This window comes from Triticum urartu, chromosome 7A (genome assembly GCF_056163025.1).
Source record: "Triticum urartu cultivar PI428250 chromosome 7A, HENAU_Tu73, whole genome shotgun sequence".
NCBI lineage: Eukaryota > Viridiplantae > Streptophyta > Magnoliopsida > Poales > Poaceae > Triticum > Triticum urartu.
The window spans coordinates 60919082-60934487 of NC_141879.1; the positions used below are offsets into that span (position 1 = coordinate 60919082).

Below are 15406 nucleotides of genomic sequence, written 5' to 3' on the forward strand. Positions count from 1 at the left end.
ATGAAAAAAACGAACGAAAAAAACCGAACAAAAAAACCAAACCGGGAGCACGGTTTTTTTCCCTTTCCGAAAGAGGCACGCCCATGCCTCTCGCGAAATCACAACTATGCCTCTCGTGGAAGCAAAACCGTGACTCTCGTGGAAGAAAAAAAAACAGAAAACGCGTTTTTTCCCTTTTCGAAAGAGGCACGCGAGTCGCGAAAGCACAACCGTGCCTCTGGCGAAAGCAAACCGTGACTCTCGCGAAAGAAAAAAAAACATGTATTTTTTTCCCTTTCCGAGAGGCACGGTCGTGACTCTCGCGAAAACATAGCCGTGCCTCTCGCGGAAGCAAGACCATGACCCTCGCGAAAAAAAAACAGAAAACGCGTTTTGTTTTTCCCTTTCCGAGAGGCACAGCCGTGACTCTCGTGAAAGCACAACCATGCCTCTCGCGGAAGTAAAACCATGACTCTCGTGAAAGAAAATAAAACAAAAAATGTGTTTTTTCCCGAAAGGCACGACCGTGACTCTCGCGGAAGAAAAACCGTGACTTTTCGCGAAAAAAAAGAAAAAGAAAACGCGTTTTTTCGCGTAAATTTTTTTTATTTTAAAATTTTTTTTGGTCGAAAAGCTAAGGAAGACCGGGGGAAAACCAAAATGTCGAAAACCCTCGAAAAAAACCGTGCAAAAAACCGAAAACGCGTGCGGAAAAATAAAAAAAACAAAATCTGGAGGGGTCATCCAGAGTGTGACACGTGGCGAATGGCTGAGAGCGCGCCAAGTGGCGCTGATCGTTGTGAGGCTTCCAAAGGAGCGCTCATTAACTAGTTGCTCTCACACATGTTAAAAGAGAAAACATGAATCCTCATGATTGAATCCAATGGTTAGATATTTAATTAGACATGAGGTAAGTATATTGCATCTACATGTAAAATAGCAATCCCGTTTTTTCTTTTTTCTTTACTGAACCTTCTCTTGGACAAAAACGCAAACATTCCATGGGCAGTAATCACATGGCGATCATATCATGATCAGTACGTAGTAACTTTACTGAAGCAACTCAACTAAAGACAATTTTGCATGAGCAGCAGGCAGTAATCCTTCCTCATGTCCTTGGGAAGCGCCAAAAGTGACCTGAACTTGAACTGGCTCCCATCACACACAAGAACGCTATACGTTCTCAGCATGTCATCACGCGCCAGGTCACCTATCTCCCGGAGTGTCGCCAACATCTCCCCAGGAGAAGCCATGGCCGCCTTGTTATCCGATGAAACGAGTTTAATTGTTGCCGCCGCCGCCGTCGGTGCTTGCTGACGGAGCTTTGCCAGAGGGCGGCAGCTGTGAGAGGAGGCGCCGAAGTACCGGGAGATCATGCAGGGAATGAACTCAGGAGGAGAGCAGAAACCGTCGTCGTGCTCGTCGTAACAGACGACGGATCGCAGCTCCATGCGATTCGTGTCCACCTCGATCATCCGTATCGCATGGTCGCCGTCAACGTCCTCCATATGGTATGGCAGCTTGTGCACCATGAAACAGAGGACATCGGGGTCGTCCAGGCTGACGATGGGGTACTCCGGCGAGGTGCGCGGCACGACGCCGCTGTAGCCGGGGAGCGACCAGAGCTCGTCGGAGTCGACCACGCCGACCTTGTCCCACGTCGTCATGTCGTCGTCCATCCTCAGCGTCCACGTGGTTATGTTAAAGGCATAGCGGGAGCGCGAGCAGAAGGTCGCGCCAGGGCAGCCGCAACAGCAGCGGGGAAAGACTTCCACAAAACTCACTGCTCCACCGCCGTCCGTTGCGCACACGCCGCGGTAGCTCGAGCCCTGGTCGTGGTCGCGCGGTCGGCGTTCCAGCAAGGTCTCCACGGGGAGAGACACGTATCGCAGCTGGGGCGTCTCCTCCCACGCGTCCGAGAAGATGACGCCGCGGTAGTAGTCCACCCAGTACAGGAACCGGTCGCCGACTGGGATGACCGCGTCGGTCTCCCAGAAGGACACCTCCTTCCGCTTGCCGTCGCCGTGGAGGACCGGAAGACGCTTGGGCTCCCACTCCCACTCGCCGGATCTGAGCAGGCAGAGCTCGGCTTCGAGCGGCGCCTCTCCTTCCGTGCTATCGAGAGTCAGCCGCGCCACGAGCAGGTCCTCGTCGCCGCGGCGCAGGAGGGCAGTGGTTTCTGCAGGAAGAAGTCGCTTCCACCTGGGTGACCCCTTGTGGTAAGGGGGCAGCAACGACAGCGACGGCGGGCGGGAAGGGTCGGCGGCGGCGTCGCCGGCATTATAGACGAAGTAGTCCAACGAGTCGCGTTTGTCAGTATCAAACCTGCCGGGTCTGCTGGTCTCGATCTCTATAAGGACCGAGTCCGCGTGGGCCGCGATGATCTGCGCGAGGAGCTGGGTGCCGTCCGGCAGGCCGGGGATGTCGACGCGCAGGCGTGACACCGCCGGTGGCGCCGCGAGGCGCAAAGAGGCGCGGACGTGACGGCCTCCGGAGGTCAGAGCTTCCGCCACGGTCTCGGCGTCGAGATCGTCGCTGGCGGTGGGTGTTCTTGCTCTGGCGTCGGGACCCTCGCAGATCATGTTGCCCTGGAGCAACGCCCAGCGAGGTTGCCCCGGCGAAGGATCGCCGGATGGTGGTTGGTGATCCGTTCGGGCTTCCATGTCGATCGCCCGGATTTGCTGGAGATCAACCGGCCGGCTGCGATCGAGAAGCGCACACGAAGTCGGGGGTTTTTATCTCCTGGAAAAAAGGGTGAGCAAACCGACTTTTACTTTTTTCTTTTTGAGAATCACCGACTTTTACTTTGGCTACAAGACTACCCAAGGCTCCGGCCCACCGTCATCCAGTCTGCTTTAGATTTTGTTAGGGCCTTTTATAACTTCCAAAAAAAGGTATTAAGGCTTTTTGTTAGGACTAGTACAAAATGCTCGTGCGTTGCATCGAGCAAAAAAAGTTAAAATGTAACCTGCTCCACGTGCCATTATGAAACATTTTTTAATTTAATTTTTGCAAACATCAGAAATAAGATTACACTGAGTATTTCTTTTTGTACGATGAAATTTGGATGTCAGAAATAAGTACATATATACCAATCTTCTAAGACTGCTCGCGTCAACGAAACACATTCAAGTATTCTACTGACCTTTTTCTTCTTGTGGTTAGATTTTGGAAGAGAAGGATCATTCAACACAAGCTTGTTCACTCCCCAATAGATGGAAGTAATGACAAGCCCAAGAAGTACCACTATGCCCATCATTCCTTTCAAAGATACTTTCCAACCATCAACTCTTGGATCCATTGTCCTGCGCAAATTTGAGAAATACTTCACGGTACACCCAGAAAAGATAAGGGCAATATTTACCCCACACCAAATAGAGGGTAGAATTCTTTTGCTTCATCAACTGTGGTGATATGAAAAAGATTTAATCAACTCAACTGGAGCACAAAGGGCTATCATATAATAAGAAAGCTGACCAAATATGACATGGACAAATAATGGCAGGCACAATAATGACATGGACAAATAAAGGCATCACAAAGGTACCTCAAGGAACTAAAACTGAGGTAAGGGTTGCGGTCAGTGACCGGAAGTAGAATATGCTTAACTTGGGACAGAGCGTCAATCGCTAAAGAACTTCTAGATTCAGTCACTTCAGCCCTCACTGGTTAGAAAGCAAAGGCAAACAAACATCAAACAGTAGGTCTCAGATCAACCATCCATCATACCTCTTCAAACATAATCAGAAGTAAGTATGTTCTTTGCAAGTTTGATTACAAATCACCACAAATTTCCCTGCTTAGAACAAAGTCAAGCATGGTGAACAATTCACTAACTTCGGTGCAGCAAAGGAAGGCCAATACATTGTCAGAAGCGCAACTACGCTTGGTCAGACACACAATCATTAGAACATCACATACAAAAAAAATCAGCAGCAGCAACCTGAACCCACTGCACCTCACTCCAAGTCAAAGCAAAATAACTAATCTTCAGTACACGTAGTGACAGTACAAAGCGACGGCCAAGCAATCGGTGTACAAATCTCAAGAAGACTTCAAGTCAGAGGCCGCCACCCGCACGCCTCCACAGGGAACCCGGCTGGGGGCCAATGGGCAACAGCCATGGGCACCACCGTCTGGGGAAGCAGCTCCGGAGCCGTGCCGGCGGCCGGTAGCACTTGCCCCGCGGTGCGCACCGAAGGCCACGGCTGCGCCGTGGGCGCCGCCTCTGTTGCGGGCTGGTGCGCTGTAGAACGCTGCCTTGCCGACCATGTGCCATCGCCCCGCGGAGCATCTTGGCCAAAAATATGAAACATAATGCAATGGCATGTTTAAAACTTTTTCTAAAGTAAAAATATTTCCGAAAAATAGACATCACAATTTTCCATATGCATCACACAATGATGTTTAGACTTTGTAGTTTTTTCTAAGAACGTTGACCATATATTCAATACCAGTTGTTGAAATAGGAACATATAGTTCTGCATTTCCACTCTACACAATGTTATTTCAACAAAAATGAATCCATTTTCAGATATTTGTCATATTTATGAACTTCAAATTGCTCATTGTTTGAAGTATTCGACAGTCTGTACACAGTCAGGGCAAGATTGGACAGAGGATGATAAGGGTAAGAAGATGCACCAGACACCAGATTAGTGGACGACTATGGGATGACCTCATAATTCAGAAGGGAGTCAAAGTAATACATGATAAGACATCCTTAAATTCAGCATTCAAGGTTGTAACAATATCCTGATACTACAGATATGAGGACAGCAGAGCACAGTGTCTGTACCAAGTGGAACCAAACTTGTAGGCAAGTAAACCTGACAGCATACCAATATGTAAATAAGAAGCAAAAGGGCAAGGAAAACATGGCTCACACAAAGGACCGAGAATTAGTGGCATAAATTACCAAAAGCAACCGGTTGTCCTATAGTTCAAATCAAATTCTAAAGCGGAGGCTGAATATGGTAGAGACCCGTCATCTTTTTATTTTAAAACTTGTAGCGCCAGGAATTACTCAGGGACATTGTACACTGCAACAATTTAGTGTTTGCTTGTACATCACCGAGGACATATAGCTCCATCATCTGTAAATTCAGTAAATTTGTACTGAATTGACAAGGATCAATATGTAGCTGAGCACCCTCTCATATTGATTGTTGTCTACCTATACACGGGGCAAATTAGTTATCCACACACATACACACACACACATGGGGATCTAGAAGAAGAAAAATCAGATCATCTGTAGGTGTTATACCTTTGCAGAAGGTAAAACCTTAGAGGTACCCTAAGTAAAATTCAATGTGTGTAAACTGATCTGAGAAGTGAAACTTTAATTCAACAAACATGGCAATCACTAATTCCGATAAGAAGACATGCTTTATTATATCCAAAGCCCCTATATCTGGGGATGTTTTTGCTTCGACGTTTTGCCATTTGTATGAAAATGACTCTTTGGTAAACTGGTGTAGGGCACGTGTAATAAATTGGGAAATGACTGTGTACAGTCATGTGGTGTCTCTAAGTTTGCTTTCAAAATTTTCTGAACGTGCTTGGTTATTTGATTGGTTCGCCTAGCATTTTGCGTCGTATGTGGGCCAGCAAAGATGTTTGACTTCCCAACCTATGATTTTACCTGTGGATCGGTGCTTCCGTCAGTTTCCACTGGATTCCAGTCTGTGCGCATGTCCTGAGTTGCCTAATTGGTGTTTAACTGTTACTCAAAAAATAATTGGTGTTTAACTGAGCGGTACCGTCTTACTTTTATGGACAGCGGTGCTGCTTCGACCGCTCTGTCTAGACGCTGCTTTGCCTCTTCTGTTATCTATTCGAGAGCCTGCCATCCTTGTTTAACGGTGCCACTGTTGTCGCGTCTTCCGGAATTGTCGCCGCTTATTGTTGGTGCGGGCTGTACATTTACGTGCCATGCTACGGTGCAGGCTATAAATAGGCTCCTTTTTTGCCATATTATTGCGTTGGGTTTTCTCTGGTGTCTTATACGCTTTCTGCTCCGGTGCTCCCTCGTGGGCTGAACGCAAGTGAGAAAAACACAAGGACAGTCCAGATGCATCGATGGCGGTTTGTAACGAGGGGCACGATGGTCATTTCAGGTGCGTGTAGAGCGCGCGCAGACCAGTCGTAGAGCCCTGTATGAGCCCGCGCCGGCCTGTGTATTATTGTATGCCGGGCGTGTACGTGTATTATACGCTGGTGGTTGCATTTCCCCGCGGTCGTGCGCGTGCACGTGTGCATGGATAGTTTCCAAAAAAGGCCCCTAGTATAAAAGGAGGGGAACGGGCACCGGCCACATGCCACACCCCATTTCCCCCAAATCGCCTCCCTCTCCCTTCTCTCTGCTCTACCTCATCGTCTCCCTCACCGGCCACCCCACCTGCTCGCTCACCGCTGCCGCCTCCCTCTCTTCTCATGCTTGCTTCTGGCTCGGATGGAGCAAGGCCGTGGCGAAGCCGCCGTCGCGGACAGAGACCGTGGCAGATGCCGTGCAGGCCCTCGTCGGCGGCGCGGGTGCAGGAGGTGCTCCATCCCCATGTGCTGGATCGGTCGCTGCAGCGGCGGATCTAGATGAGAAGAAGGTGGCCGTGGCGGACTCAGCCGTGGCGGACTCAGCCGTGCCGGAGCTTGGCGTGACGGCGTCGAGCGGCCCGTCTGATGGACCTGCGGAGGCCGGCGGTGAGCACGTGGATCTGCAGGTAATCCTGGCCAGCAGTCCCCTCCGTTGCTAGTTACCCCTATTAAGTAGTAGATTTAGGTGTTAGGGTTTTTTGTTGTTGCTAGTTGCTGCATCCCCTTCTGATAGTTAGGGTTTTTAGATGTTTGATTGATTTATAGTGAAGGTTAAGTTCGGATTCTGTGATTGAATCATCCAGTATATCAAGTAGTTAGGTTTTTTTAATGAGATGTTAAGTTGGGGATTTTTTGTATTGGATTCAATTAAAGCCACTGATATGTTGTATCTATGATTGAATCACATCCCGTAGATGTAGTAGTCAGGGTTTCTTAATTAGATGTTTAGTTAGGGTTTTTTCTTGTATTGGATTCATTTATAGCCTATGATATGTAGAATGTGTGATTGAATCACATCCAGTAGATGTAGTAATTAGGGCTTTTTAATTAGATGTTTAGTTGGGGATTTTTTGTATTGGATTCAATTAAAGCCACCGATATGTTGTATCTGTGATGATTGAATCACATCACGTAGATGTAGTAGTTAGGGTTTCTTAATTAGATGTTTAGTTAGGGTTTTTTTGTATTGGATTCATTTATAGCCTCTGATATGTAGAATGTGTGATTGAATCACATCCAGTAGATGTAGTAGTTAGGGTTTTTTAATTAGATGTTTAGTTAGGGATTTTTGTATTGGATTCAATTAGAGCTACTGATAAGTAGAATTTGTAATTGAATCACATCCCGTAGATGTGGTAGTTATGGTTTTTTAATTAGTTAACTAGTTAAGGTTTATTTGTATTGGATTCATTTATAGACATTTATATATAGAATCTGTGTTTGAATCATCCAGTAGATGCAGTAGTTAGGGTTTTTTAATTAGATGTTTAGTTAGGGTTTTCTTGTATTGGATTCATTTATAGCCAGTTATATGTAGGATCTATGATTGAATCATCCAGTAGATGTAGTAGTTATGGTTTTTAAATTAGTTGATTAGTTAAAGTTTATTTGTATTATTCATTTATACAGTTATATAGATTCTGTGATTGAATGATGTAGTAGATGTACTAGTTAGTGTTTCTTAAGTAGATGTTTAGTTAGGTTTCTTTTGTATTGGATTCATTTATAGGCAGAGATAAATGTAATTAAATAGTGTGACTGAATGATGCAGTAGAAGTAAGAGTTATGATATTTTAATTAGATGTATGAGTTAGTGTTATTTGTACTAGATTCATTTATATCCAATGATATATGTAAGTACGCTTTGTGATTCAGTGTTCCAGTGGATCTAGGAGTTAGTGTTTTTTAATTAGATACTGGAGTTAGGGTATTTTAATTAGATGTAGGAGTTAGGCTTCACCATTTCACTTATTCTGACATACGAGTGCTCATTGAGAACTGCTTTGAACTAAATATGTACAAATGAAATGAAAACCTGACATGTTTGTGAAGTTATATATAAAGGTCCTATTTGCAGTGTCTGTCAAAACCTGCTATTTCATTGGTTAATAAGAGAGGAATGATATTCATTTATACCTTCATATGCATGTTCAAAAGCAAAATATGAATTTGTATGTCCATATGAATGAACTTGTATGTTCATAACCCTATTGGTTAGTATCTATATAGCTTCATATATAGTCTATGAATTAGTTGTTGAAATGTACATAACATGTGTAACCTGTGCACCTTTTCAATATAGTTAGGAGCTTTCCATCATTATGCAAAATCAACTTGTTTGTAATGGCATTATTTGAACTGCAATTCAATTCCTTTTAAATGACTTGCTTGGTTGACAATATAGCAGAAGGAGGATGTTGTTGGCAACAAGAGGAAGTGGGACGCAACTGGGTACTACCCTTATGACAGTGATGAAGATGAGCCGTATGAGGTAAGGCCTAGATGAAATGTTATTTGTGCATTGAGTTAGTGTTAGATGTTTATAGTATTTGAATGCATAATGTATTAATGTCAGTCATTAATGTGTGCAGTATCAATCTGGAGATGATGTGGTCGAGGGGAACATCGAGTCCTTTGAAGAGAAGGAGGTGTTGAAGATCAGGACGGACAAGTACCGCTGCCCCTACTGCAGCAGGCCCAAGCCCAGGTCTGGGATGCTGGAGCATCTGATGGAACATTGTCGGGCTACATCCATCAGTAGTCATGAGTACAAGATCAGGGCTCAGCATTCCGCCCTCCACAAGGTCCTAAGAAACCCTAACATGTAGTTGCCCTAGACCCTGGTTGTCGTATGATGGAGGAAGCCTCAGTTATTTTGGTGAACTTTATGTGGTAGTCTGACGGTGGAAACTTTTAGTGGTAATGTAGTATGAACTTTTATCTAAGTGTAGTACTATGATGTGTGGTCTAAACTTATCTAATATGCTAGTGGTCTGAACTTGGAGGTGTCTCCTATTGGGGAACGTAGTAATTTCAAAAAAATTCCTACGCACACGCAAGATCATGGTGATGTATTGCAACGAGAGGGGAGAGTGTGATCTACGTACCCTTGTAGATCGACAACGGAAGCGTTAACTTGGTTGATTTAGTCGTACGTCTTTACGGCCCAACCGATCAAGCACCGAAACTATGGCACCTCCGAGTTCTAGCACACGTTCAGCTCGATGACGATCCCCGGACTCCGATCCAGCAAAGTGTCGGGGAAGAGTTCCGTCAGCACGACGGCGTGGTGACGATCTCGATGTACTACCGTCGCAGGGCTTCGCCTAAGCACCGCTACAATATTATCGAGGACTATGATGGAAGGGGGCGCTGCACACGGCTAAAAATATGATCACGTGGATCAACTTGTGTGTCTCTGGGGTGCCCCTGCCTCCGTATATAAAGGTTCAAGAGGGGGAGGCCGGCCGGCCATCATAGGGCGCGCCAGGAGGAGTCCTACTCCCTCCGGGAGTAGGACTTCTCCCCCAATCCTCGTTGGAATAGGATTCGCGAGGTGGAAAAGAGAGAGAGAGAAGGAGGGGGGCGCCGGCCCCCTCTGTCCTTGTCCTATTCGGACTAGGGGGGAGGGGCGCGCGGCCCAGCCCTGGCCGCCTCTCCTCTTCTTCCACTAAGGCCCACTAAGGCCCATATAGCTCCCGGGGGGGGGGGGGTTCCGGTAACCTCCCAGTACTCCGGTAAAATCCCGATTTCACCCGGAACACTTCCGATATCCAAACATAGGCTTCCAATATATCAATATTTATGTCTCGACCATTTCGAGACTCCTCGTCATGTCCGTGATCACATCCGGGACTCCAAACAACCTTCGGTACATCAAAACGTATAAACTCATAATATAACTGTCATAGAAATCTTAAGCGTGCGGACCCTACGGGTTCGAGAACAATGTACACATGACCGAGACACGTCTCCGGTCAATAACCAATAGCGGGATCTGGATGCCCATATTGGTTCCTACATATTCTATGAAGATCTTTTATCGGTCAGACCGCATAACAACATACGTTGCTCCCTTTGTCATCGGTATGTTACTTGCCCGAGATTCGATCGTCGGTATCCAATACCTAGTTCAATCTCGTTACCAGCAAGTCTCTTTACTCGTTCCGTAATACATCATCCCGCAACTAACTCATTAGTTGCAATGCTTGCAAGGCTTAAGTGATGTGCATTACCGAGAGGGCCCAGAGATACCTCTCCGACGATCGGAGTGACAAATCCTAATCTCGAAATACGTCAACCCAACATGTACCTTTGGAGACACCTGTAGAGCATCTTTATAATCACCCAGTTAATTTGTGACGTTTGGTAGCACACAAAGTGTTCCTCCGGCACACGGGAGTTACATAATCTCATAGTCATAGGAACATGTATAAGTCATGAAGAAAGCAATAGCAACATACTAGACGATCGGGTGCTAACCTAATGGAATGGGTCATGTCAATCACATCATTCTCCTAATGATGTGATCCCGTTAATCAAATGACAACTCATGTCTATGGCTAGGAAACTGAACCATCTTTGTCTATGTATTCACACATGTATTATGTTTCTGGTTAATACAATTCTAGCATGAATAATAAACATTTATCATGAAATAAGGAAATAAATAATAACTTTATTATTGCCTCTAGGGCATATTTCCTTCAGTCTCCCACTTGCACTAGAGTCAATAGTCTAGTTCACATCTCCATGTGATTTAACAGCAATAGTTCACATCACCATGTGATTGACACCCATAGTTCACATCGATATGTGATCAACACCCAAAGGGTTTACTAGAGTCAGTAATCTAGTTCACATCGCTATGTGATTAATACCCAAAGAGTACTAAGGTGTGATCATGTTTTGCTTGTGGGATAATTTTAGTCAACGGGTCTGTCACATTCAGATCCGTAAGTATTTTGCAAATTTCTATGTCAACAATGCTCTGCACGGAGCTACTCTAACTAATTGCTCCCACTTTCAATATGTATCTAGATTGAGACTTAGAGTCATCCAGATCAGTGTCAAAACTTGCATCGACGTAACCCTTTACGGCGAACCCTTTTGTCACCTCCATAATCGAGAAGCATATCCCTATTCCACTAAGGACAATTTTGACCGCTGTTCAGTGATCTACTTCCTAGATCACTATTGTACTCCCTCGCTTAACATAGTGCAGGGTATACAATAGATCTGGTACACAGCATGGCATACTTTATAGAATCTATGGCTGAGGCATAGGGAATGACTTTCATTCTCTTTCTATCTTCTGCCGTGGTCGGGCTTTGAGTCTTACTCAATTTCACACCTTGTAAAACAGGCAAGAACTCTTTCTTTGACTGTTCCATTTTGAACTACTTCAAAATCTTGTCAAGGTATGTACTCATTGAAAAAAAACTTATCAAGCGTTTTGATCTATCTCTATAGATCTTGATGCTCAATATGTAAGCAGCTTCACCGAGGTCTTTCTTTGAAAAACTCCTTTCAAACACTCCTTTATGCTTTGCAGAATAATTCTACATTATTTCCGATCAACAATATGTCATTCACATATACTTATCAGAAATGTTGTAGTGCTCCCACTCACTTTCTTGTAAATACAGGCTTCACCGCAAGTCTGTATAAAACTATATGCTTTGATCAACTTATCAAAGCGTGTATTCCAACTCCGAGATGCTTGCACCAGTCCATAGATGGATCGCTGGAGCTTGCATATTTTGTTAGCACCTTTAGGATTGACAAAACCTTCTGGTTGCATCATATACAACTCTTCTTTAATAAATTCATTAAGGGATGCAGTTTTGTTTATCCATTTGCCGGATTTCATAAAATGCGGCAATTGCTAACATGATTCGGACAGACTCAAGCATAGATACGAGTGAGAAACTCTCATCGTAGTCAACACCTTGAACTTTGTCAAAAACCTTTTTTGACAAGTCTAGCTTTGTGGATAGTAACACTACTATCAACGCCCGTCTTCCTCTTGAAGATCCATTTACTTGCCGATCATCGGGCAAGTCAATCAAAGTCCATACTTTGTTCTCATACATGGATCTCATCTCAGATTTCATGGCCTCAAGCCATTTCGCGGAATCTGGGCTCACCATCGCTTCTTCATAGTTCGTAGGTTTGTCATGGTCTAGTAACATAACCTCTAGAACAGGATTACCGTACCACTCTGGTGCGGATCTTATTATGGTTAACCTACAAGGTTCGGTAGTAACTTGATCCAAAGTTTCATGATCATCATCATTAACTTCCTCACTAATCGGTGTAGGCATCACTGGAACTAATTTCTGTGATGAACTACTTTCCAATTTTGGAGAAGGTACAATTACCTTATCAAGTTCTACTTTCCTCCCACTCACTTATTTCGAGAGAAACTTCTTCTCTAGAAAGTATCCATTCTCAGCAACGAATGTCTTGCCTTCGGATCTGTGATGGAAGGTGTACCCACCTGTCTCCTTTGGGTATCCTATGAAGACACATTTCTCTGATTTGGGTTTGAGCTTATCATGATGGAACTTTTTCTTATAAGCATCGCAACCCCAAACTTTAAGAAACGACAACTTTGGTTTCTTGCCAAACCATAGTTCATATTGTGTCATTGAAGGAAATATGCCCTAGAGGCAATAATAAAGTTATTATTTATTTCCTTATATCATGATAAAAGTTTATTATTCATGCTAGAATTGTATTAACCGGAAACATAATACATGTGTGAATACATAGACAAACAGAGTGTCACTAGTATGCCTCTACTTGACTAGCTCGTTAATCAAAGATGGTTATGTTTCCTAACCATGGACAAAGAGTTGTCATTTGATTAACGTGATCACATCATTAGTTGAATGATCTGATTGAGATGACCCATTCCATTAGCTTAGCACCCGATCGTTTAGTATGTTGCTATTGCTTTCTTCATGACTTATACATGTTCCTATAACTATGAGATTATGTAACTCCCGTGTGCCGGAGGAACACTTTGTGTGCAACCAAACGTCACAATGTAACTGGGTGATTATAAAGGTTCTCTACAGGTGTCTCCAAAGGTACATGTTGGGTTGACGTATTTCGAGATTAGGATTTGTCACTCCGATCGTCGGAGAGGTATCTCAGGGCCCTCTCGGTAATGCACATCACATGAACCTTGCAAGCATTGCAACTAATGAGTTAGTTGCGGGATGATGTATTACGGAACGAGTAAAGAGACTTGCCGGTAATGAGATTGAACTAGGTATTGGATACCGACGATCGAATCCCGGGCAAGTAACATACCGATGACAAATGGAACAACGTATGTTGTTATGCGGTCTGACCGATAAAAGATCTTCGTAGAATATGTTGGAACCAATATGGGCATCCAGGTCCCGCTATTGGTTATTGACCGGAGACGTGTCTCGGCCATGTCTACATTGTTCTTGAACCCGTAGGGTCCGCACGCTTAAGGTTTCGATGACAGTTATATTATGAGTTTATACGTTTTGATGTACCGAAGGTTGTTTGGAGTCCCGGATGTGATCACGGACATGACGAGGAGTCTCAAAATGGTCGAGACATAAAGATTGATATATTGGAAGCCTATGTTTGGATATCGGAAGTGTTCCGGGTGAAATCGGGATTTTACCGGAGTACTGGGAGGTTACCGGAACCCCCCCGGGAGCTATATGGGCCTTAGTGGGCCTTAGTGGAAGAAGAGGAGAGGCGGCCAGGGCTGGGCCGCGCGCCCCTCCCCCCTAGTCCGGATAGGACAAGGAGAGAGGGGGCCGGCGCCCCCTCCTCTCTCTCTCTCTCTTTTTCCACCTCGCGAATCCTATTCCAACTAGGATTGGGGGTGAAGTCCTACTCCCGGAGGGAGTAGGACTCCTCCTGGCGCGCCCTATGATGGCCGGCTGGCCTCCCCCTCTTGAACCTTTATATACGGAGGTAGGGGCATCCCAGAGACACACAAGTTGATTCACGTGATCATATTCTTAGCCGTGTGCGGCGCCCCCTTCCACCATAGTCCTCGATAATATTGTAGCGGTGCTTAGGCGAAGCCCTGCGACGGTAGTGCATCAAGATCGTCACCACGCCGTCGCGCTGACGGAACTCTTCCCCGACACTTTGCTGGATCGGAGTCCGGGGATCGTCATCGAGCTGAACGTGTGCTAGAACTCGGAGGTGCCGTAGTTTCGGTGCTTGATCGGTCGGGCCGTGGAGACGTACGGCTACATCAACCAAACACTTCCGTTGTCGATCTACAAGGGTACGTAGATCACACTCTCCCCTCCCGTTGCTATGCATCACCATGATCTTGCGTGTGCGTAGGATTTTTTTTTGAAATTACTACGTTCCCCAACAGTCGTCCCAACGGACTTAGATGGTGCCCCTTTTTAATGTGAATGCAGCTGTCTCTAATGCATGATCCCAAAACGATATTGGTAAGTCGGTAAGAAACATCATAGATTGTACTATATCCAATAAAGTACGGTTATGATGTTCGGACACACCATTATGCTGTGGTGTTCCAGGTGGCATGAGTTTGTGAAACTATTCCACATTGTTTTAATTGAAGGCCAAACTCGTAACTCAAATATTCTCTTCCACGATCAGATCGTGGAAACTTTATTTTCTTGTCACGATGATTTTCCACTTCACTCAGAAATTCTTTGAACTTTTCAAATGTTTCAGACTTATGTTTCATCAAGTAGATATACCCATATCTGCTCAAATCATCTGTGAAGGTCAGAAAATAACGATACCCGCTGCGAGCCTTAACACTCATCGAATCGCATACATCAGTATGTATTATTTCCAATAAGTCAGTTGCTCGCTCCACTGTTCCGGAGAACGGAGTCTTAGTCATCTTGCCCATGAGGCATGGTTCGCAAGCATCAAGTGATTCATAATCAAGTGATTCCAAAAGCCCATCAGCATGGAGTTTCTTCATGCGCTTTACACCAATATGACCTAAATGGCAGTGCCACAAATAAGTTGCACTATCATTATTAACTTTGCATCTTTTGGTTTCAATATTATGAACATGTGTATCACTACGATCGAGATCCAACGAACCATTTTCATTGGGTGTGTAACCATATAAGGTTTTATTCATGTAAACAGAACAACAATTGTTCTCTAACTTAAATGAATAACCGTATTGCAATAAACATGATCAGATCATATTCATGCTCAACGCAAACACCAAATAACACTTATTTAGGTTCAACACTAATCCTGAAAGTATAGGGAGTGTGCGATGATGATCATATCAATCTTGGAACCACTTCCAACACACATCGTC

General features: G+C 44.8%; 1 protein-coding gene across 1 annotated transcript; it reads right to left on the bottom strand.

Moving 5' to 3' along the window:
- Nucleotides 1–932: 932 nt before the first annotated feature.
- Nucleotides 933–2656, bottom strand: LOC147957779 (uncharacterized). Its single transcript, XM_087537254.1, has one exon. It carries the CDS (start codon nt 2640–2642, stop codon nt 1047–1049), a length of 1596 nt encoding a protein of 531 aa, XP_087393380.1. The 5' UTR covers nt 2643–2656; the 3' UTR covers nt 933–1046.
- Nucleotides 2657–15406: the final 12750 nt, after the last annotated feature.

Excerpts from the sequence above, each read along its gene's own strand:
- LOC147957779 (XM_087537254.1), bottom strand. The coding sequence starts at position 2,642 with ATGGAAGCCCGAACGGATCACCAACCACCATCCGGCGATCCTTCGCCG.